Genomic DNA, 25,107 nt, shown 5'->3' with positions numbered 1-25,107 from the left:
TTTTTTGATTTTCAATCTTTTTATCTAACGAATCTTAGAACTCTCGACTTATACCTATTTCTTATTCCCTAAACTTTGCATAAATACTCTATTACTATAGCCTCCTCTGCCAGGCCCTGTTCGGCGACGATAATTGTGGAGTCGGATCCAATACCGGGCATGAGAGGCCCATGTTTGAAACGATCTCTGGGGGCCCAAACTATTATCATCTACGTGAAGTTGGGCCTACGTTTCACCTCCTCAATGATGTAACTGGGCCTATCAAAGAACGTTGAGGTTTGAGAAGTTATCTGTAGGCCCAATTAATGGGCCCTTATGATTATATTACAGATCCATCGGCTTCGGTTATGAAGGTCCATATGGACGAAACTATTTTGTTTCTCTCGAGATTGGAATTTTGTAATATATTTAGCCAATTAAATTATACAAAACAGCTCTCAAAAAAAAATAATAATAACAAAACCTGCTATTCTTTTAATCTTTTACATAGATATTGTGAAAAAAAATTGAGACTGAAAAAACAATCTAAAAATGGCTATACTTTAATTAAAAAACACAAAACCATACATCAAACCGTAGTAACTATACAATGCACTGAAAAGGCAAAAGCCTTAATGACTAATAAAGGGACACAAGGCTAATAGAGCATCAAAATGCTCTCTACAATGTTTTTTTTTTTTAATAATACTTACATGCTAACGAGTCACCATCTATTTTCTACTGACCACCATTAAAATTTTTACAAGTAGGAGAGAAAAATATAAAAGGATTGACTTTATTGTTTCTCAAAAAATAAAAGAGCTGTCAGATTTTAAGTGGTGGTCAGAATGAAGATAGGTACTAATTAGTCAACATCTAAATATTTTTTTCGTTTTTCTAGCAGTTAAAACCACGACAAACGGACAAAACTATGATCAAAATCAAGATAATGAGGATGGCGAACACAACCAATTTTATCTTCATATTTTGGTACCACATCTTCCTCTTTAGTTGAGTTCCACCCCTCTTGAAATCTTGAGCCTTCAAAACCAAGCATCAAATAGTAAGTTTCAGCTTCAATCATAAAAGTAACTTGACAACTTAAAATATCAAACGATTGAATCACTTCTAAACCTACAAATTTAGATAAATAGGCTAGAGCATAGTTATTTTTTCGTTAAATATATTAAAATTTCCCTAATCTTCCAGGAAACTTTCAATTTGATCACCAATATTTTTAAAGTTCTCAATTTCACTTTTAATGTATTGAAAATTCTCAAATAGGTAATTTCAAAAATATTTTGTTAAAATTTGTTAAAAAAAAAAGGGTATTCTCCTTAAATTATTATTTTATTAATGTATTGAGACATGTGAATTATCTCGTTTTAAGAGTGAATGAGTTGAATCTCGCACGTAAAGTAACATTCAAGTAATATGCTGATATGTTCAAATATGTTAATAAAACAACAACTTCACCCCACTTAAACTTTGGAAAGTTCTGACCACGTCGGAAACATTTAAAAGGCTAACCTGTGAACGAAGATTGTCGGTTTTGTCTACCAATTCCTCCACCTTTGTACCTCGTTCCATAACCTGTAGAACAAATGCAGCAACCCACCAGATACTTGTATCATATACAAATTTCAAAAATAAGAATAATCAGTATGAAGGAGGAGCAGTCAAACATCAGCAGGAGAATGAACACATCAAAAATTAAGAAATCAAAATAACACCCAGCTCTTAAAGCTTAAAAATGTCTTAAGACTGAAAATCTGCAGCTCCTTTTTACCTTGTCAATGTTCTCAATCATTACAGCTTTAACTTCAGAAACCTGAGCCTTCACTTGCATGTGCTTACTGCTCTCTTCAGGATGATCTCCACAGTATTGCATATGATCCTTCATTTTGGGTCTGCAACATTGTTCACCAAGGCATTATGTAACTTCCATCAGGAACCAAAAGCACACCTGATATAAGCAAGTGAACAACAATATGTTACCCAAATTCCTTGCTCAGACTCTTGGCAACAGCAGTTGCAGCTTTTCCTCCGCCATATCTCTTGTTGAAGTCGTCCTTTATCCGCTCAAGAAACTCCATTGGAACATGTCTTCCTGCAGCCTCAACTGCAACTATGCAATAGGCTGCAGCATCAAACGAGAAACGAAAACGTTAAAACTGTACACGGGAAAGAAAAATTGGAGCTACCAAGTTCTTTGCACGATGCAAAAAGAAACACAATGAGGTTGAACTACACAGCCTCAATTGGAACTGCATAAATACGCTATAACATTAAACAAGAAATGGAAACGTTAAAATTGCCCGCTCAAACAATGGGAAACACAGAACGGGTTTTAAATTTTCGAACACAATTCAGAGCATCAATGTTCAGAACTAAGAATTAAAGAAAAAATCTAACTGTTTCTTACTTTAACTCGGGAATCATCTCATAAATATTAAATTAATAGTCCTCGTGAAACCAAACCAACACATCACAACACATCACATTATTTTGTTAACAGACACCATATTCTCAAAACTTCTCACTTCATGTATCAAGAAAATTCCCTAATTGAAACTAAAAAATAAAATCAAACGTTACACATTAGATATTACCTATACATGATTAGGAGTAATATACATATTACTATAGTTAATTGGCTCTAGATAGGTCATTATAAACAGAGCCCTCTGTATTCATTATGATCACACCAATAAAATCAGAGGTCGTCCTCAAGTTGACCAAATCGCCACAAGATAAATTGCTCAATGCTCAATTCCAGCCATCAAATAAACCACTAAAAAAAAACAATCTCGAAAACAAATAACAACAACAGTAGATAGAGATTGAAATATCAGAATCTACAGCAGAAATTTCCACATACTGAATCCATTGTCGACAAGGTAGTTGAAGGTATGACCATCGCAGGTGTACGTGAACCTGTTGTTACCAGCAGGAAGCCTCTGGAGGCACTGAACTGCGATGCTGGGAAAATTTCCGGAGAAATCGGAGTACTCGGCGAGAATCACCGTTCCTCGAGCGACGAAGCTGTAGATCAAAGATTGTTGCGCCATGATTCAGAAAAAAAAAAAACAGAACAATCGGCGATCAGCAGCTTCAAGAACAAAACAACGATGGAGATTTCTGGATTCTGTATCGCTTTTGCGTTGCGCTGAAATGAGGAGAGTAGAGATATTGAAGGGGAATTGGAAGTCAATGGCGAAGGGGGCGTTGAATAATGTTTTTTGCTTGCGCGTTAAATTACGGAGTCCGTTCTACGGAAATTTTTGAAAATTTAAATTTGAAGCGGACTCGGTCTCTGCCCCGATTTTCTTCCGACGCTTCTAAAACCTTTTCACCTAATTATTATTTAATTATTTTAATTAGAATTACAAGTTATGAATTATAATATTAAACAAGTATTTTGAGGAATTTTCATAAAAGGAAGAAAAAAACCTTTTTGGGGTGAGAGAGGCTCGAACTCTCGACCTCAGGATTACTCGATTGCTATGAGACCTACGCGCTAGCCAACTGCGCCACCACCCCAATTTGTTATTTGATTGAAAATATTATATAATTTAAAATAAATTGTGAATATACAATTAGATTTTTTAAATAGAAAATGCAATACAGAGCCAGATGTTTTAACCGTCAACCTAAATTCGTTAGCAGCAATTATTTTTTTAAAATACAATAATGATCACAAATATAATAATCTTAGATTCATGCACATTACTTCCTTATTAACATTTTGATCAATCTATTAGATTGAAGTATACAAAACTAGTGGTCATTGGAATTTGAACTCGTCCATTTAGACCAGCGAGCCTATGATAATTACAGTTATAATTAATTTTTTGTTATAAAAATTTACCCATGATTATAAATATTTTTTTTTTTTTTTGAGAAAAATGATTATAATTTTTATAGTATAATTTGATGAATTCATTATTAAATTTAATACATCTTTAAATAATTTTATATTATATAAGAATATTTTAAATGAAATTTTGAATATAGGATCAAGCGAAGATAGATAGTTAACCTAGTTCAAATTCGCTTTAAATAGAAGGTATAAATTATTGGATATATGAAGATGGGCTGGGCCCATTATCTTGGTGTTGAATTGGCCTTATGTAAAAATCAAATCCCACACGGACAGAAATTATTTTTGTTGGTTTCAAAGGTCAAAAATGGGATTTTCCATTTTTTAACCAGAAAACTTGGCGGAATTAGAAATAGAAATGGTATGGATGGAAGAAGTTGAATATAATTATTAAAAAATAAAACTTATTTTTCATGTGACCTATTAGTTTATTTATGTCACATTTATTTAAAATAGTAGTTTTCATCGATATTTTTAACCAAATATAACACATTAAGTTAAAACCTAAATAATAAAATCTTCACACTCCAATCACAATATTAAATCTATAAAATAAAATATTGTATTAAGATTTTTGTAGTTAATAAATCTGTAGACTTTCAAAAATATTCAATAATTCTATAAATATAATAGATTCAGCTTTCAAATATTTTAATAGTCAAAATACACAATAGTTCAGTATAATTAACAATTATTTTTAATTAAAATATTTTGGATTCGAATTTCCATCTAGTACTTAAAAATTATTTTAATAGATTTTTAAACTATTAATTTTGTTTCGAATAAATATTATAAATTTTAAAATTTATTTCATAAATTATTAATTATTAGAAAAAGAATTGAGAGTAGATACAAAACAATTTTATAATTTGTACCGCATTTGAACCGTTTTGATATATCATTCGGTCCATTTGACACCACAAACATTTAAAATTCAAATATGTGCCGACTTGATGTTTTCCACCACATTTTTGCGCTTTACAGGACATTGGCATGGCTGCTACGTGTCAGCCAAGAGAGCATCCAACGTGGCTATCCACTTCCATTCAGCTGTAACACCTGACACGTGTCACTTTTTCTTGGAGAGCAGAAAAGTCAATTTGTGGTCATTAGGTGATTAGTTTAATTGTATTTAAAGCCCATTTACTTACCGGTAATTAATCAGTCGTAATAAAAACTTTGATTCCCTTATTAAATGTTGACCCACCTCAAACTCTGTAATTTCATTACACTACTACAACTCCATCAATCTCATTCTCATTTGTTATTCCATAGACCCCACATATATATTATAATTAATGTACCACTTTTACTCATTCTCTCCATCTATAGATTAGATCCATATAATTTTTAATTAATTTTTTTATATTTTTATAATTTCTTCTCTATTTATATTCCAATTTTTATTAGTTGATGTTATTTTATTATATAATATTAATATTAATTAATATATATTTTTTAAATAGATATTATTATTTTTAAATATTAGAATAATAAAAATTAATAATATGTTTTATTAAAGTTTTGTTCTAATAAAAAATATTTTATTTAATGTAATTTTATTTTAATTATTCATTATGTATTAACAGTAGATAAATTGTTATAATAAGAAATATTTACTATCATTAATAAATTAAATTAAAATTTATTATTATTGTAATTTAAAAAAGATTAGCACAATAATATATTTGTAATTGGCTAAAAAGGAGGAAGGGGTATATTAGTAATTGTCATATATCTTATTCCGATTCCGGCTCCAGACAGTTTTAATAAACAACATCAATGGAATAACATTACGATTCCGATTGATTTCATTACGATTATTTTCTATTACGATCGCGGTTAAGTAAACGTGGCCTGAGTTCAAAACATGTTCATCTTATGGCTAAATGAAGTGCACTCAGTACCTCTCTATGCGAAGAACCAATATATTTTTTATAGTTTTAATTTCCTCTAAATTATCCGCCTATACTAAAAAGTATATATATCATTAATTATTTAAATATTAATATTTTAAATTAATCCATCTAAACGAAGTTGAATCGGTTAAAACATATATCTTAAATAAAAAAATCAAAATTTTAAATTTTACTTTTATTCAACTAAAAAAAGTAGCGGGTGATAATTTATTGGAAATACTGAATGGACATTATAATTTTAATTTATACCTCCACGGCAGGCAACCACTTTAATTTTTTATTTGTGGGATAAAGTAAAAATGTTTGCTTTTTTATTTTTAGTCTCTTTTGGCTTTTATTTCTTTGGCCTTTCTTTCTTTCTTTCTTTTTTTTTTTTTCCTCAAATTAAAAGTAGGAATCTTGTGCATAAAGTGGGATCAGGTGACATGTCGGCACAGCTACAATTAATTCACACCAAAAATACTATTTATATCTTTTATCAAATTGTTTTCTTTTTATGTTATATATTGATGCTACCAACCCATTATCTATTAGGTCTAAGTCGCTAAAACTACTGCATCAAAGGGATTGAACTACTATAATAGCCGTTTGATTTTTTTAAATATAAAAAATTAAAAACGAAAAATAGTTGGTTATATATATATTCAACCAAGAGAAGAAGACATTTATTATTACTTTTTTAAGTTTAAGATTTAGTGTACTAAATAAAGTGGAAGATTTAGTGTCTTATTCCAACAATTATCCAACTAAAAAACTATTTTTCTTTCCATTTTTTATTTTAGTAATCTACTTTATCTTATTTAAAAAATTAAATATTTTGAGCTAAATTTAAAAACCAAACAAAAAAGATTTATCTTCTTCATATCTCTTGGAAATTGGGTTAAGATTTCAAATGGGTCTTTTTTTCCGAGGTAAACAAATGATTGGCAAAAATCCATAATATTTGAAAAACAAAACAAATCTAAAACATAAGAATTACCCCAAGTAATTTTAATAGTTTTTTTAGAATACGACTTAACCTAATAATCTTTAATGCATTAATAATAAAATCGGAAATTTTAAAATATAAAGAGACAAATTATATATTTAGCCAAAAGGAAATTAACAATTATAATAGGTGAAAGAGACGTTAAAAACCAACTCTTGACATGTATAGTTTCATTAAACTTTATCTAATCATCTAATCCATATATTTTTAAATTTGTAATAATTTAGTCTATAAACTTAATCCGTAACAATTTAATATGTTTACGTTCTAAATTTTTTAACGATTTCGTCCCTACTATGTAAAATCCTGTTAAGATTAATCTGTTTCTTCATTTCTCTTATCTATGTAGATCGATAAACAAAGACTAAATGTGTTTACCATCTATGTTAATTAATAGAAATAAATATTTCACCTCTTGATACTACGTGATTAGATGATATTTTCTACAGTAGAAACTAATTTATTATCAAGTTTAAACTATAAAAACTAGTTTGTTGGATGCTAAAAATTGAGGGCGTCCAATGGCATGGAATAGCTTATGGAGGCTATTTTTTGGTTGGCGCATTTTGTCAAACACCTCGCGGGCAATTGCAGGATTTAAAATTATGCCGTCTTGACTACTTCTGTCCTTCAAAATTATTGTGGTCGGCGGCTGATTGGGTCCAGTTTTAGGAGCCGTCGCTGTCGGCACTCGGCCCACGCCACGCCCTAAGATTGAGGACCAGGTGATCCGTCGACGCCCTGCCCTCCATTTAGTCCAAGTACGGGTTTCAAGTTTTTCTTTTAGTACCACATGTAGAGGTAATGATCGAACTCATAACTTTTTTAGTAATTACGGCTCCCAAGTTAAACCATAAGTTCGGTTCTTAAATTATCAAATAGTTTGATTAAATGGTTTATAAATTTTAGAAATTATTTTTCATAGTTTAATATGTCATTTAATTTTTTTTATTAATAGGTATTCATTCAATCTTTTTATTTTATATTTGACCATCTGTACCTATTAGATAACTTTTTTTCTAAGTTCCATAATCTATTATATACAAAATTAAAAAGTTGGAAGTTGTTTATGATCAAAACTTATAATTTAACTTCAAATTATTTTGCACTATCTCAACTTAAACCTTTAAGATCCGTTTGAAAACGATTTCTTTTTTAGTTTTTAGTTTTTTTAAAAACAAAATATTTGATAACCATTTTAATTTTCTGTTTTTAAAAATTTAGAAAGTTGAAAAGCTATACTAGAGAGAAAAATCTATGTAAAATAGAGATGACAACGAGGTGGGTTGAGAGTCGGAGATACTCTCCCCTATTATTGTCCTCACCTCGTCGAAATTTTTAGTCTATGTCCCACTCCATTCTCATATTTCGAGAAGAGAGATCCAGGTCGAGGAATCTTCATTTCAGGACGTAGATTTTCATGGAAAATTAACAGTTTAGTAATGAATTTTAATTATATTAAGAATTTAAAAAATAAATAATTTATATAATTTATATATTTTTACTGAAAATTTATTATTTACTTAATTAGTCTTGAAAATTTAATATTTTATTTAGTAAAACATCTATTAAAATATATGTTAATAATTAAAAAATAAAATGAATCGGGACATGGTCAGAAATGCATTTCCTCTTCTTGGAGCGAAAACTCGACCCTACAAGAATTTTTGTCCTCATTTAATGTAGTGACGTGAAAATAAAAGTTTATAGAAATACAAAGAATTATTTTAAAGAGAAATTTTGGAGGAAGTAAATTTAGAGATAAAGAAAAAATTCAAAAAAATAAAAGTTAAGAGAAAAAATAGTGAGAAAATTTAAAGACAAAAATAAAAAGTTTTTAGAGAGAGAAAATGTAAGAGTAAAAGGCATGTCAGAGAAAGGAAAAAAAATGAAAAAAATACCAATTATAGTGAGAAAATGAATAAAAAGAGAGATAATTCAAAAAGATTCAAATGGATAAAAGTTGGAAATATATTTCATATAAAAATAGATTAGTAGAATGATAAAGAAAAGTCGTGAAATAAATTTTGAGAAGGTAGAAAGTTTTAAAAACTATTAATTTTTGGGAGAGAGAAAATGGGGGTGACATGTTAGAAAAAGAATAAATAAAAATATATAGAAACGAAAATTTTTAAAATAGAAAAAGTAATAGTAAATATTTTAGATATGGAAATTTGGAAAAAAAAAATTAGAGTAAGAAATACGTTAAAAGAAAAAAAAAGTTCGAGCATTAAAAGGCAAAGATGTGATTTTGAAAAATAAAAATCTGTTTTTTAAAGAAATAGAAAATTAAATTTCTTACCAAATAAGTTTGTTTCCAAAAAATTAAAAGTTAAAAAGAAAAAAAAACCAAAAATTGAAATTGAAATAGTTATGCTCTTACGTTTTTATTCTTTATCGTAGTGGTCGTTATTAATGTTTTAAAAATAATATTTTACATAATCTTAATATAACCATATATATATATATTTTTTGTTATAATTTGATCAATACATTTCTACACAAGTAATTGGTTGAAGGCAGATGTAGCAGGTTATGTCGCATTCTTTAAACATGTTTAAATTAAACTTTTGTTAAATGATAATCGAAAATTTACAATAAAGGCCGAAGTAGTTTCTTGTGCAAAATTCATGGATTATTAAATAAACGTGGAAAAATAAAGGATTGGAATAGACTTTGAAATTAGTGTTAGGTTTATGATACATGATTTCAACAACATTATAGAAACTTTACCCTTGGAAAAAAATGTCATTGTTGAAACTAAAAAGAGAAAAAAAAGTGAGAAAATTAAAATTAATACGATGTTGTGATCCATATTATCTAAAGAAGAAATAGAATAGAGGTTATTTTTCAAAATTATACGAGTGAAATTATGTAGACCTTAATATTGATGATTTCGCATGTCATCAACGTAGATGTGGTTGAAAGTATAGTCGTACGTGAAAGTTTGATCCTAGCTGCTGAAGTTGGTTTTAACTCAATAGAGGTGGAAACTGACTCAATTAGAGTTCCCGCTATGCTACTTTGGTAAAATATTTATTATGCAGAGGTAGAGCTCATCATTTGAAAAATTCATCAATTGTCTCATCAATTTTCCTCAATTAAATCGTTACTTAAATGAGGAGGAAATCGTGTTGTCCATGTACGAACGAAAAATGGTGGTAAAAACAGAAATACAAGGAATTTATTTGAGGAGCATGAGCGTCCCAGCTGAAGTTAAAAAAAATGTAGTTTCATACCATTTAAGAATATTATTGTCAATCAATTGATATTTTATTTTTTGATTAGGCAGAGACAAGTAAATTTACCAGGCATGCAGTTATGATCTTTTTATAAATAAAAAAATATAAATAAGAAAATAGTATAATAGTTGTAATATATCTTATTCTTATTTTGATCATTGAGATTCTAATAACGTTATCCATTCACTTCAATTGATAATTTCGATTTATAGGGAGTAAATGACCCATATTATTTTTTTCAATCTTTTAACAAAATACTTTTTCAAATATTATGACGAGTTGGAATTTATATATGAATAAATTATTGAGGCAAAAAATTTTGAGAAAAGTTCAAAGTGACCCACCCACCAATATTTTATTGGCTTTACAAAAAGTTCAACTTTTTTTCTTTTGGGAAAAAAGAAAAAATTCAACTATTTAGTTGAATTTCAGAAAGATTATTGGAGCATGCGCCTGTCGTTGACGTCATCATTTTTTTCCCTCAATAAAGTACCTGAATTTTGTGCTTAAAAAAAAAAAAACTGAATTTCGAATGGCCTTACAAAATTGAAAAAACTTTTTTTTCCTCTCTCTTTGGGTGTGTGGCAATAAAAGCTTGTCAATTCACCTTAAGCTTGGAATTAAAAATTTTTCCACAATTAAAAATAAAATTTGAATTTCTAGCTAATTTAAAAAGTAACGACATATTTAAAAAACGGAAAAAGTGTTTGAAAAGATGATTATAGGATTTTAAACTAATTTTTAACTCATTTAAGCATATAAAAATAAAATTTTTATAAAATTCTACCTCTAAAGACATTTCACCGATTTATTTAATTTAAATTTTTTATTCACGTTATACGTGCATATGTATTTAAATAATGCATTTATACAAAAGGTTGATGATATGCAACTTTATTATTAGTTTTTTTTTTTGAGGAAATATTAGATTATCTTGTTATTTCTTAAAAATGAATTCTAATTATAAATTGTAAAGAGGAAACGTTTTTTTACTATCTCTGTTGATAAACGATATATATATATATATATATATATATTTATTTATTTATTTATTAGATATGGTATTTATTTCTCATTGAACCACTTCCATGGTCATATCTTTTCAATCATTTATTAATTTTTGGGATGTCATATAGTTAATTGTCTTTTAATTTTTAATCATCAATCCTTAATTTACGAAGCAACCAAAATATAACTAGTTGCTAAAAAAAACTAAAATATAACTAGTAATTGAAAATTTAAATAATTTACTTTGGTAATATAGTTTTATTTTATTTTAATGACAATGGATCACATAGGGCTTTGTGATTGACAGTATGGACTTAAATTAATTGCAGTATGGACTTAAATTAATGGCAAGCTAAAGTGCTAATTAATAAAAGTTTTTTTTATAAATAATTAATAAAAGTTGATAATTATTTCAAATTCGAGCCGTGCATGATTTTTTTTAGTTAAAGTATCGGAATTCGAACTTCAGATGATTGAGTTGTGTTCAAGTTAGACTATAACTAAAATATTGGTGGATAAAAAATTTACAATCTTGAAGTTGATTTGTGAAAGTAATCATATGAATATAAGGAATTTTTTTAAATAGTGGTAATTTATGAGTTTCAATTCTATTGAATATGAATGCACATATTTATCTAACCCTAGATATGTTTTATTGTTTAAAATTTATTACCATATTGGATAACCTAATATAATTTATGTCAAATTAAACGTAGCTTAGTGAGGTTGTGGGTTCGATCCCTCCTCTCTTGTACTAAAAAAACTAATATAATTTCATTATCAAATTTTAAAATATTGTAAGATAATTTTTTTTAAATATTATTGTAGTATAGCCTTTTAAATTTTAAATAATTTATATTCAATATAATACGAAGCAGAATAGATAGGTTTTTGGTCTATCTTAGTCAAATGAAGTATGCTCATGTTAGCTTTTATAAGATTTCTCGAGAAACTTCAAATTATAAGTTTTGTATAATTTGAAAAATATAATTTTTCATCAATGGAATTGCAAATTTATAGAAAATATACTTCTATATACATCCGGATTTTTTAAAAATAATTATATAAATTCGCATTTTTAAGAAAAATAATTATATATATCCACATGGCATGAAAAATATATCCACATTTTTTTTTTCAGAAAGCAAATAACTTGAATTTGATTGGTAGATATTGAAGAAGAAAAGCTTAAAAAACAGAAAAACTAATATAGGAAATAGGAAAAACGAAAAATGAAAGGAAAAAAGAGGCCCACCAGGCGACCCTAAAAATAAAAGGAAACAAGGCATATGTGGTATTAAAAAAAAAAGGAAAAGAAAAAAAAAGAAGCCATATGTGGTATTTACAGTTTTTGTCTTTTTGACGGGACCACAACAAAGTAATGAGATTTATTTATAATTTTAAACTACTTCAAAATTCAAATAATATAATTTCATTTTCTAATTTTAATTTATGAGTTTTTAGTATTGTATTTATTGTAGTCTTCAAATTTTAAATATAATTAATGAAATGTTAGTGTGACATATTAAACTATAGAGTTGGTTGGTTGTGAATTCGATCTCCCACCTCTGCATGTTGTACTAAAAAAAACTATTGAGTTGGTTTATCGTATTTTTCAACTCAATCAAATAATTCATTGAATATATTGCCAGAGTTAGTATAATTTAGCGGTAATTGATATATATCTTCAATCAAAAGGTTGTGAGTTCGATCCCTCACCTCCATATGCTGTACTAAAAAATTCAATAAATATATGCTATATGAGCATTATCGGACCCAGTCAAGGTAAAAGTTGAAAATATAAAAACAAAAACGAACGCATCTTTTGTTTTGTTGGATCTTGTGTAATTTTTTAAGTTGAAAAACAATGAGAAGTATTAGACATTTCATATAAATGATTAAATTCACCGTAATTCATTTAGCTTAAATTTTTTGGTTGACTGATCTTTTCTATCATGCAATCAAAGTCGAAAGTAGATTGAAAACATCTAAATAAATAGTATTTAATTTTTTTTAATAGTTTATGTTTAATTATTAATTTTGAATTGCACTACTAAACAAGTGTTCGATAAATTTATCCTCTCATCCATATCCGAAAGAAAAAACTTATATATATATATATATATATATTTTAAAATAATAATTCTGATCGTTAAACAAGTAAACAACGAACAAATACTGGATAAAAAAAAAAAAAAGAAAATAGCCGACGCCGACTTATTTATCTATTTTATTATTTATTTATTTTTCATGCGCTCTCTTTCCCTGCTTTTTCTCCGAAAAAGGAAAAATAAAACAGCGGCAAACGCGGTAAAAGTATTTCGGAAGTGGAAAATATAAAAGGCGGAGCTGCTCCGTTCGTATTCCGACTCAGCCCATCAGAATCCTGCCTGAGCACCACCTGGCGATCAACCAGCCACCGTTGAGACTCCGGTGACAGGTGCCTCGCCGGCGACACGCCACGCCTTCACGTTTCTTCCTAGTATCTCGCACCCATACGCCAATCAATCGAAGCCGTTGTGTTATTATTTACTTTCGTTTTTCAAAGCTCAATTTGATGCGAATCCCGAGAGGTTCGGTTCCATTTTACTGATCCCGTGGACTGAAATTCAATTCGGTTTCTCGAACGGCGTGTTGTTGGTGGAATCGGACAACAGTCCTCTGATGTTTTGGTTTCGGATTTGGATTTGGAGCTGTGGAGCTCGGTAGGATTGCGAATTGAGGTATTTGGAAGGAAGGAAGTGATTGCTTCGGCTTTGTTTTGATTTCAAGTCTATTCTACACTCCAATTTGGAGCGGGTAGTTGTCGCTTTTCTTGTCCTTGATTGGAGTTGAAGGTAGCTCCGTGGCTTCAATTAGCTTGGAAGAAGTATTTGATTTCGAGAGGAATTACGTCACGTTAGTTTCAGCATTTTTTATATTCGGGCCTCTGTTTCGTTTTGGGCGATATTCCCGCATCTCATCTACAATGGTTTCTGGGAATTTGTTTCACTGTAGAAAGAACTCATGGCCGCCCGACGAGTATATCAGCAAGTCGACTTTGCAGCTGGTAAGCTTATTGGTTTTATCTGATTTTGTGATAATATCATGAATATTTGTGAAACTCATGTATGATTTCATTTTTTTTCCGGTACAATTTATTTTTGACTCGATTTTTGGTTAAATAGCTACCGTAGAGAACATTTTTATTAGCAGACTGATCCGTGTCCTTTTTATGGAGCTATTTGTTCACATTGGATCTTCTTTTCTTTCAGTTTGATTTTGATAGTGCTGCACCACCTGAACAAGCCTGGAGAAGGAAATTAAATGGCCATGCGAATATTCTTAAAGAATTTAGTGTCACATTTATTGAAGCAATTAAAATGGTAAATGAGCCTTCTCGACATTTCTTGTTGCTGCGCGAGATCACATGTCTCGTTGATGAATGTGCGTGCAGCTTTTATAAGTTCATTATCTTCTTTTATGGTTCTTTATTTTGATCGGTGTGCAATCCTACTGCTGTAGGTTCGACTTGGCATTCGCTTGTGGTCCTACGTAAGGGAAGAGGCTTCTCATGGAAGGGTAATCTTCTGTAACTTAAAACAGCTTCTTTCAACATCCCTTCCAAACCAGTGTTAAATCTCTATACTAATTCTGTGTGTGCGAGTAACCCCTAGTTAAAGACTAAACTGAGAACAAAGTTTAATTTGTGCAGAAAGCACCTATTGATCCATTCACCCGAGAAAGTTGCAAACCTTCAGCATCTCAAGGGGTTCCACTTGGAGGAATGGGGTATGTACTGGATGTTCAGGCATGATACATGATAGTTCTCTGTCCAATGTTCAAATAATACATTCTTAATCTCTTGGGGATTTTCTAAAATGTAATGCAGAAGTGGCAGTATATCCAGAGGTTTTCGAGGCGAGTTCAGGCAATGGCAAATTGTTCCTGGTACATGTGAAGCCTCTCCTGTCATGGCCAATCAATTTTCTGTAAAGCCCTGTCCTCTGACTGTATTTTAGGATACAAATTACAATTGATTGTTTTGAGAACTTGAGAATGTCTGAATTTGTATTTAAGAAAATATCTAAAAAGAAATATAAGAACAGGAAAATTCCGATGTTTTCTTTCCCAAGTAACTTGTATTACACCCACGTATTTATTTTCAATGTGGTTATATGTTCTAAACCTTATGGTTATGCAGATATTTATTTCAAGAGATGGAGGAAGTAAAAAATATGCATCAGTTCTGGCTCCTGGTCAACATGAAGGCTTAGGGTGAGGCTATCAGCTAGTCCACTTCTGTAAAATGCTTCACTCTTAGCAGCTTTATTTATTAGCTGCACGCCAAGCTTTCAATGCACATCATGTTATGTTATATATGAAGACACTATTTATTCTTCCAGGATCTCTTTACATGAGTTAAAGAAGAGCTAACTGTAATTTACCTAGTTACCTACCAAGTAATCCCATGATGTATCTACAATAGTAGTCAAGAGTGAAACAAAAATACTAGTACATTTGGAGTCACTGTTTGGTCTTGAAATTCAGGAGCAATTTTTGGCCATAGGCTGTTGGTGTTATAGAGCTAGAAAAATCTTAAATTTTTTTATCTCTAAAATGATAAAAGCAAGATTGATGTTCTCATTCGGTTACTACTATCATTTACATCACAATGGGAAATTTTTGGACGTTGGCAAATCATGGAACCACTTGTTTCCAATTTTAGCCCATGTTTATTCTCTAATTAAAAATCGGGAAGATTCTGAACATTTTTCACTATTGTAGGAAAGCTGGGGACTCAGGAATATCATCGTGGGGATGGAATCTTGATGGTCAGCATTCCACATATCATGCTTTGTTCCCTAGGGCATGGACAGTATACGATGGTATCATTCTATTCTGGTATACATATGTTTCTGTGCTCTACCTGAATTATCACTGATATATGGCTCATTGCTTTCAGGTGAACCAGATCCAGAACTTAAAGTTTCTTGTAGGCAAATATCACCATTTGTACCACATAATTATAGAGATAGCAGTCTTCCCACTGCTGTTTTTGTATATACAGTATGTTTTTGATTAATAATCTCATGCAGTTCTTTTAACAAGTTATGCTTCTAGTTATAAATGAAAATAAGTTTAGTTCCTTGAGCTCAAAGGTGGCTAGGAACCTTTATTATGAGAAGGCAAACCCAATGTGAAATGTTGCAGTTAGATTGTTATCCTACAAGCTGGCAATTGGAATTTATATTGTTCTTAACACGATCCTTCTAATTAAATGCTGCATTTGTACATCGAATGTCTTAAAGATAACTGACGTTGATTTGATTGCTATAAATTATTTATGTTGGGTACTCTCTTTTCACGATCCTGCTAAAGCTGGTTATTGTAGTATAAATGGTTAACTGTAGTATTATAATTCTATCACTTTTAATTCTCTTTGTTACACTTAAATATGGAATTCTTTTGTTAGTTGTTCTATGTTGGATGAAATAGTTATTTAACAATTTATTTTTGTTTTTCTAGTTCTTTGATTTTAAAAGTAAGAAATGGTGCGCATTTTATGTTATATTTGTTGTGTTTTGTATGTTACTCGTTTAAATACTGCAGCATTCTGGTATTAAGCTTTACTTCTCAATTATGGTGGTCAATTTTTTGGACCGTTAGGCTTACTAAGTATTGATTTCTTCGCCTTAATATTTATTTATGTATTTATTTTTCAGTTGGTAAATACTGGACGTGAAAGGGCAAAAGTGAGCCTTCTTTTTACTTGGGCGGTAAGAGTTTTTCCTTATCCATAAAGCAGTGTGCTATTTCCTATGTTTCCTTAAATGACCCACCATTATCTTGTATCTGCAGAATTCAATAGGAGGAATCTCACATTTATCTGGCGATCATGTGAATGAGCCATTTATGTGAGTACATATTCCAATAATTTGTGATCCCTTTCTTCCCTGTATCTTGTCTAACGTCATATATTTGGATGCATTTTTCTTCGATAGAGGTGAAGATGGAGTAGCTGGAGTGCTTCTACATCACAAGCAAGTCACCAAACCTTATACTCTATTTTGCGGTTGGTTTGCAATATCTTGGTTCATTGATCCATGTATTTTAACACAGGCAAAGAATTGGTGGGGGGGTGCTAACGTCATTGTCATTGTAAGAAAAATGAGAGTTCTCCGAAGTACCTTTGAGAGTTGTTGTGATGTGCTATATTCGAACTAAAGTTTCTTGATCAATGGACTATACTGTATCAAGAAAATTCTGAAAAAAATTTCTAGAAGTTGGCTGATATAAATCAAGTAGGCATTCAGAGAACGTCAATGTTGTTCATAGATATTATATTGAAACCTATTTTTGACGATTTAAGACAACTTCACTTTGCACTATTATCTATAATGTTTGAAAAAAACCAAGAGTTTGTGCACTGACCTATTGTAGGAAGAATGCAATTTGTCCAATTCTGTTTCTTAAAACGTGAAACTTAAATGCTGCTTTTTGTTCCCTGTTGGTCTACATGTGGGTATAATAGGCCTAAAAAGATTTGTGCAATTCTTTCAGAACTGCAAAGGGGAATCCTCCAGTTACCTTTGCCATAGCTGCATGTGAGACGCAAAATGTTAGCGTTACAGTTTTGCCATCTTTTGGACTCTCTGAAGGAAGTTGCATCACAGCAAAGGACATGTGGGATAAAATGGTGCAGGTGAGAAACTTATTCTATTTGTAGTCTTGTGTGGTGATTAGAAACAGTCCGATGAGTTTTTGTTCCTAACTTTCTATTGACCATCTCATGACCCTTCTAAATAAATGTGTATTTCAAAACACCTTATATTGTTGAAAGGATGGGGAATTTGATCGTGATAACTTCAGCTCGGGACCAAGCATGCCTTCCTCACCTGGGGAGACACTTTGTGCTGCGGTTGCAGCCTCTGCATGGGTGGAACCTCATGGAAAATGCACTGTCGCATTTTCTCTGTCATGGTCATCTCCAAAAGTCAAGTTTTTGAAGGGATTCTCATATCATAGGTAGGTATTTTTGATAAGCCAAACTTTCATTAAGATGAATGAGGCTATACAAAAATAGAAGTCTATATTAGGTAGATATTAGGAAGATGCATATTTTCCTTCATTTTTATTTTCACAAGTATTTGGTCAATTACTGAATAGAACCTTTGTTTTTGGTTATGAATCATCAGGAAATATGTATGGCATGATCTGTCTGCTAATTTCATTGAACTCTTTTCACCATATTTATATCTCGTGTATATTCTCATTTCTGTAGTCTGGGGATAAGAATTTTTTTCTTATTAATGAAGGAAATGTGTTGCCATGACAAAATGCTGTATGGAATTATGTTTGGCCAATGTTGGACAATGTTAAGTCTCATCTTGCTGTATGTGTGTTTCAGGAGGTACACAAAGTTTTATGGTACTTCTGAAAAGGCTGCTCAAATTTTGGCACATGATGCACTTACAAGTTAGCATCTCTGACTTATATATTTTTTTATTGGATAATCATTTAGAACATTATTTTGCTCAGGACAACCAGTACATTGTTATTCTCTTGACATACGTGTAATTTTCATATTTAATGCTGCTGTGAATTTAATGAACCAAGCAGGATCGTTTAAAAATTTTTTATACCTAATATCCTTCTCAAATCATCAACAGATTATAAAAGATGGGAAGAGGAGATTGAGAAATGGCAGAGGCCTATCCTCATGGACGAAAGGCTACCTGAATGGTAATATTTATACCATTGTTAACTACTTTAGTCTCTTGTGGAGTTTGTTTCTTCTTGTCTGGTTGCTTAAGGGAGGAACTTCAATACAAACTCCCTCTAATTCATGCCTGTAAAATTTCTAGAATCTCAGTCATTATAGATATGGCAGGAATGATGTAAGGTTATTTTTGGAACGGGTGATGTTTGAAATTTTCTGCATTGATAAGAAAAAAAATGTCAGTCTTGTGGCTGATTAAAGATTGCTATCAATTTTTAGCTGGCTATTGTTTAGACCATGGAAAGTTATATTTCTCAATTGGGGTTCATAACAACATTCATGTTGAAGTAGCGATGTGCCCAAAAATTAATCAAGTATGGTTTAGTTTCTTCTTTTTCACCCACAAACAAGATAGAAACTCCAGAAATCAATTTAGAAACATGTATTATTTAGAATTCTGTCGATACATTATTGTCACTAATACTTTGGTCCAGTATTCCATAGTGGTGTAAGGGCACGAGCCACTTTTTGAACATGATCGATTGTTTAACCTTATGTGCGACATCTAATTTCTGCAGGTATAAGTTCACATTGTTTAACGAGCTTTATTTTCTGGTTGCTGGTGGCACAGTCTGGATTGGTACTCATCCGTATTAACTTTTGTATTTTGAAATATGTAACTACTTATCTTTCTTATGGCTATTATATAACAGTGTTACTTCTATGATATCTATAGATTCTCCCTTGGTGGATATACAAAAGCCAAATGATCAAGATGAACTAGCTGGAATGAAAAAGGATGATATAAAAGCAACAGAAGCTAAAGTTAGTGGTAAGGGAGAAGAAGTCTCCAAGACTACGACCACCACTACTCTTAACGGTTTTGCTGATATCGAATTTGATGGTGATGAAAATTCTACTTCTAGTTCCCATGTAAGTGAAGATGAGTCAATTGTTCCATTGAAAAGGGGCTATAACGACCACTCTTGTCAAAGATACAAAGTATTGGACCCGGAAAATCCTGAGGAAGATGTTGGTAGGTTTCTTTACTTGGAAGGAGTAGAGTATGTGATGTGGTGCACATATGACGTGCATTTTTATGCATCCTTTGCCCTTCTCGAGCTATTTCCCAAGATTGAACTCAATATTCAACGGGACTTTGCAAAAGCAGTCTTATCAGAGGATGGAAGAAAAGTAAAGTTTCTTGCTGACGGAAGATATGGAATCCGTAAAGTTAGGGGTGCTGTTCCACATGACCTCGGGACACATGATCCTTGGAATGAAATGAACGCTTACAACATCCATGATACGAGCAGGTGGAAGGATTTGAACACAAAGTTCGTGCTTCAGGTTTATAGAGATTTTGCTGCAACTCGTGACATGTCATTTGGAGTTGATGTTTGGCCTTCTGTTCGTGCTGCGATAGAATACCTCGAACAATTTGATAGAGATGGTGATGGTGTTATTGAGAACGATGGGTTTCCAGACCAGACCTATGATACTTGGACTGTTCATGGTATTAGTGCATACTGTGGTGGTTTGTGGGTTGCTGCTTTACAGGCAGCAGCAGCAATGGCCCATCAGCTGGGCGACCGAGATTTTGCTGAAACTTGCAAGGGCAAATATCTGAAAGCCAAATCCGTTTTGGTAGCGAAACTGTGGAATGGTTCTTATTTTAACTATGACAGTGGATCAAGTAGTAACAGTAAATCTATACAAGCTGATCAACTAGCAGGGCAATGGTATACAGCATCCTCTGGTTTGCCTCCTCTGTTTGATGACTTCAAAATCAGAAGTTCTCTGAAGAAAATCTACGACTACAACGTGATGAAAATTAGAGGAGGCAGGATGGGCGCTGTAAATGGAATGTATCCTAATGGAAAGGTGGATGAGACCTGCATGCAGTCTCGTGAAATATGGACTGGTGTTACCTATGCTGTTGCAGCTACGATGATCCTTTCTGGTATGGAGGAGGAAGCATTTAAAACTGCAGAGGGCATTTTCCTTGCTGGCTGGTCGGAAGAGGGATTTGGGTAAGTTAAAACTTCAAATCCTAACTAGTTTCTTTTTTTTTTATCTCTCTCGTCTCTCTTTTGACCAAATTCGTGGCACCTTAGATTGTTATCACTGTTCTCTTATGTTCCGCCTGGGCCCCCTCCCTCAACTACATACTATTCATTGAAAACTATACTTTTGAACTTGTAAAGAATTTTATTAAACGCCTGCTACTACACCTCAACACTTTGTAAACATACCTGAAGGAATCATATTAGATCAGTTCCATATGCAGTAGAAACTCATCTCATGCCCCCTCGAATTTTGAACTTTTTTGAACTCAATGAGGCATCTGGCAACTAATCACCTAATGTTTAGGTCTCGGGGGACGCCAAAGGGCTTTTAATTTTAAGCTTACGAACCAGAAGGGTTGAACTGGAGACACATTTGTCTATCAAGTTATACTAACATTTGATCAGTCACTGGTTTATATTTCTTCTAGATTCAAAGTTGTGCGCTTTCAGATCATGTGTGAAATCTTTTCAATTTCTGACTACGACATTCTAACATTTTCCCATCATAACATCATATCTTTCCATTATTCTTTCATCAAATTCCATTCATTTGACCTTATTTCCTTTTCTGCTGCTCACAGGTACTGGTTCCAGACCCCAGAGGCATGGACCACGGATGGGCACTTCAGATCCCTGATATATATGAGACCACTGGCTATCTGGAGCATGCAGTGGGCGCTATCCCTACCAAAGGCAATACTCGAGGCCCCGGAAGTCAACATAATGGACAGAATCCAAGTCTCCCCTGCCAACACAAGGTTCTTTCGCCACGAAACCGGTGTCAGAAGGATCGCCACAAAAGCTAAGTGTTTTGGTGATTCTGTTTTCAATTGTGCATGCTAGTGCCTATTTTTTTTTCATTAGTCCTTATAAAGTTGTCTTTGCTGAGCGATGTTCATGTGCTGCCTCAAACCTCTCCGGCAGTTGAAAAGTAAAATACTGAGGGTAGGTTTGGGGAAAGCATGATTGTAGAGTTGGGTAAGTCATGGTGGAGGTAATACATGGGGCGGGTCAAAGCCTGGATAAGCTTATTCTCTCGGCTGCTTCTTCCTTCTGTCTAGTAAAATGTTTATATAGAGAATCTCGTGCCATAATTTATTATTATTCATCTTTTTTTAATATTCCTGCAAGATTCTTGGTCTGAAATATTGGAACAGAAAATATTGCCATTGAGGCTCAGTTGTGTTGGCTGGGTTATCCAGTGCATTTAGATTCACATTTACGACTCGTAAAGAGAGTTCTGACGTCTGGTTTCACTATTTCGAGTCATGTTCTAGCTGGCACATCGTAACTATTAGGATTGATTTTATGGCTAATAAAGCTTTCTTAACGCCCCCAGTGGACAGTCCAGTTGACGAGGACTTGAGGTCTCTTGGTCATATTGGCTTAGAAGTCTTGAGTTCGAACCCTCTGGTAAGCTTAATACCAAAAATTCTTGATGTCTCCTAGGTCCGGACCTTGGGACAAGCGCGGGACAAGGTCTGGACCCGAGTATCCTTAGGTATAGAGGAGCAAAAGCTCCGACTCTCAGTTATAAAAAATGAAAAATAATAATAATGAATAATTCTTTCTTAACCTTCTCCATCATCCTCTACCTCTCTATAGACTTGGTGCTACAAATAGAACAAAATGTTGGGAATGAGAGAGGGAAAGAAAAACCTGGGAATTCCTTGTCTTTGGTGAAACAGAGCCCCCATTAGACAACAGTTGAGACCTCAATTTTGTGACCAAATCAAGTTATTCTCTGTGAGATACAGAAAATGGAAATCGGAGCCAAAAAAAGGATGATAATATTGGCATACTTTTTCCAATTTGCTATATATGTTTCTCCGATTAACCCTCCTGGCCCCAACTTATTTCACTTTTGTTTCTGAATTTGTTAGGTTGGTTCTGATGGTTTCAACTTTTGTTTATTTTGGTATATATGTTCTTAAAATTCTTATTTTGATCTTTATACTTTCAATTTCTATCTATTTTAATCCTTATACTTTTGAAACCGTTCTTGGACTTTTAAAAGTTTCTTCATTTTTTTTCTAATTTTTTCAATCACAGTTTTAACACGACAGTTCGCTGTATATTTTGAGATGTAGCCATAATAACTTCAAAGGATTATGTATAGAATTTGTGTTAAAATTTTGCAAACAAAGATTAAAATGGTCATTTTTTAAAAATAGAGGAACCAAAATGAATTATAGAGCAAAATGGTATTTTAATATTATATATAAATATATATTTCTTCGATAGATGAAAAAGCAAAGAATAGTATTTATAAGTTTATTTTTTAAAAAACAGAGAATCAAAGATAAAACAATTATCAAAGTAGGAGGTCGGTAGACATTTTATGAAAATTACAAATAAGCATATTCCACATTTTAAAGAAGTCCAACGATCAAAGGTAAAATTGAAAATTCCAAACCGTTGAATAGTAAAATTATTATCTTTTTGAAAGTAAAAGGCAAGAAAGTTACAGCCACAACAATGCAATTTTGCAGCGGGAAAAAAAGGCTGAAGCTTTTGGAAAAAGAGAGAAACAAGAATTAAAAGAATACATTTTTGCAGATTCTCATCTTTTTTACCGTACACTTTTCTTTACCCTGTTTTATGTCCCATCTTCGGCTACTAATTATATTCTTGCTTTCGTCACATTTTTCTCTTCTATCATTAATTCGGTCATATTATCTACTTGGGATGATTCCGTTCGGCAATAAATTTGAAGCACGGTTGGTAATGTTTTTCGTTTTAAGATTTTTGTTTTCAAAGACGGGTAATTACAAAAAAATACTCATATACTTTATTTCAAAAATATCCTTATCTTTTCAATAAACGTTTTAGAAATACATTTTGAGCAAACGTTTTCGTTGATAGGAAAGTTGGCGTGATAAAATCTTGAATGCACCATAATTAATATGGAAGGGAACCATTAGCTAGTATGGTACCGAGGTACCTCCAAGTATCTTATTGTAGATGCCTGATTCGGTATATTTCGTTTTGGTTTGATTTCATCCAAAATGTCTCAATTAGGATAATTGTCTATACCATAAATCACTTCCTTCCTTGGTGACTTTGTTTGCATTCTTTGGCACTTTAATAGTGTCGGCTATAACTGTCCCAAGCAAGTTTTCATGTTGATTGTCATGTTGTTTCAAATTGTATCGCGTCAACTTTTTCGTTCAATATATTAGACATCTTTAAAGGGTATTTTTAAAATGTTTACGAAAGGTCAATTGTAGTATTGAAACTTTTGGAAGAATAGGAGTATTTTTTAAATAAAGAGTATATTTTTGTAATTTAGCCTTGCACTTTGTACTCATTTTGACTGCAAAAATGTATTCTTTTAATTCTTGTTTTTCACTTCCTTCCTGAAGTAGGTAAAAAATGTTTGGACTTGTTAATAAAATTTTCAATCTCAATTAAAAACTATCTAACATAATTAGAATAGCAAAGAATCCATAAAAATAGTATAGTTCGGTAAAAAAACATGCTCAAAGCTACACTTTTCTTTTAATTCAATAGTTTTCCCTATGTCTCAATGTAATTAAAATTAACAGTCCGAATTGACATAGAGTATAAAACGAATAAAAAAACGGGTCTCTCAAAAAGTGTTCACTCGATCATTTTTAGAAAATTGGAGTATGATTCGTGTATTTCACAAATTTAACCCAACGAAACCTACATCTTATACGAGAGGTTATTAATACTTTACGAGTTTACGAGTTCATTTACAGTGACAACCTCAAAATGGTAAAAAATAATTAAGAGACAAAAAAGTGGTGATGTTTCCAATATGATCTTTATGAAGCTATTGAGTGCAAGAATGGTTGCAAGTTTGTCAAAAAGCTTCTCCTCCAAGCATGCCTTTGTATCTCATCTGGTCTATCCATAGCAAAAAATCTTTATATCACTATCATGTTTGATCACAATCTCTCTCCCTCTTTCTAACTTATTGTTTTTTTTCTCTCTTTTTTGTCCCCTTAATTATTGGTTTCCTATTACGTTTCGCTAAATTTGTCTCAATTATAAACGTTGAAATCAACTGCCTTACTCAAAGATTTCATATTGACATTCAACGGAAATTTTTTAAGTCAAGATATATTTTGTCTTCGTGAATTTAATTTGGACCTACTTGGATAATATCAACATTTGGAAGGTGTCAAATTTACTTGTCTCCTACTTGTGAGAGTGGAAACGGAAAATTTTATCTCAAAGCGTTTGATTTCTCAACTTGCAAACACAAATTAAATTCAACACTTTACATTTTTTTTTTAAATTCTTACCATCGTCCGATTTATCTACGGTTTTATTAACAAACTTTAGTCA

At 31.7% G+C, this 25,107-nt stretch overlaps 2 protein-coding genes and 1 non-coding gene across 4 annotated transcripts; 1 reads left to right on the top strand and 2 right to left on the bottom strand.

Moving 5' to 3' along the window:
* Positions 1-522: 522 nt before the first annotated feature.
* Positions 523-3,243, bottom strand: LOC111009770 (vesicle-associated membrane protein 722). Its single transcript, XM_022282974.2, has 5 exons — positions 2,861-3,243; positions 1,978-2,119; positions 1,769-1,889; positions 1,510-1,572; positions 523-1,020 (listed from the first exon to the last, which is right to left on the bottom strand). Exons 1-5 carry the CDS (start codon positions 3,048-3,050, stop codon positions 877-879), a joined length of 660 nt encoding a protein of 219 aa, XP_022138666.1. The 5' UTR covers positions 3,051-3,243; the 3' UTR covers positions 523-876.
* Positions 3,244-3,437: 194 nt separating this feature from the next.
* Positions 3,438-3,522, bottom strand: TRNAM-CAU (transfer RNA methionine (anticodon CAU)). The gene is given in 2 exon segments: positions 3,438-3,473; positions 3,485-3,522. It is a non-coding gene; the product is annotated as a tRNA-Met (tRNA).
* A 9,797-nt stretch (positions 3,523-13,319) lies between these two features.
* On the top strand, positions 13,320-21,909 carry LOC111009663 (Beta-glucosidase, GBA2 type family protein). 2 transcript variants are annotated; one of them, XM_088126558.1, is made up of 19 exons: positions 13,320-14,068; positions 14,274-14,384; positions 14,524-14,580; positions 14,714-14,790; positions 14,891-14,990; positions 15,203-15,276; positions 15,787-15,887; positions 15,965-16,068; positions 16,725-16,778; positions 16,861-16,916; positions 17,004-17,042; positions 17,122-17,160; positions 17,563-17,704; positions 17,843-18,027; positions 18,410-18,477; positions 18,672-18,744; positions 19,300-19,361; positions 19,458-20,754; positions 21,372-21,909. In XM_088126558.1, the coding sequence occupies exons 1-19, from the start codon at positions 13,988-13,990 to the stop codon at positions 21,631-21,633; spliced, it is 2,982 nt and encodes a 993-aa protein (XP_087982684.1). In that variant the 5' UTR covers positions 13,320-13,987; the 3' UTR covers positions 21,634-21,909. The 2 variants fall into 2 exon arrangements, with proteins under 2 accessions (XP_087982684.1, XP_022138512.1); XM_022282820.2 differs by lacking the exon at positions 17,122-17,160 and having other exon boundaries at positions 13,321-14,068.
* Positions 21,910-25,107: the final 3,198 nt, after the last annotated feature.

This window comes from Momordica charantia (assembly GCF_013281855.1).
Source record: "Momordica charantia cultivar OHB3-1 chromosome 7 unlocalized genomic scaffold, Mcharantia_2.0 BLBB01000007.1, whole genome shotgun sequence".
In the NCBI taxonomy this organism is placed as follows: domain Eukaryota; kingdom Viridiplantae; phylum Streptophyta; class Magnoliopsida; order Cucurbitales; family Cucurbitaceae; genus Momordica; species Momordica charantia.
This window is presented reverse-complemented; position numbering and strand designations above follow the sequence as displayed.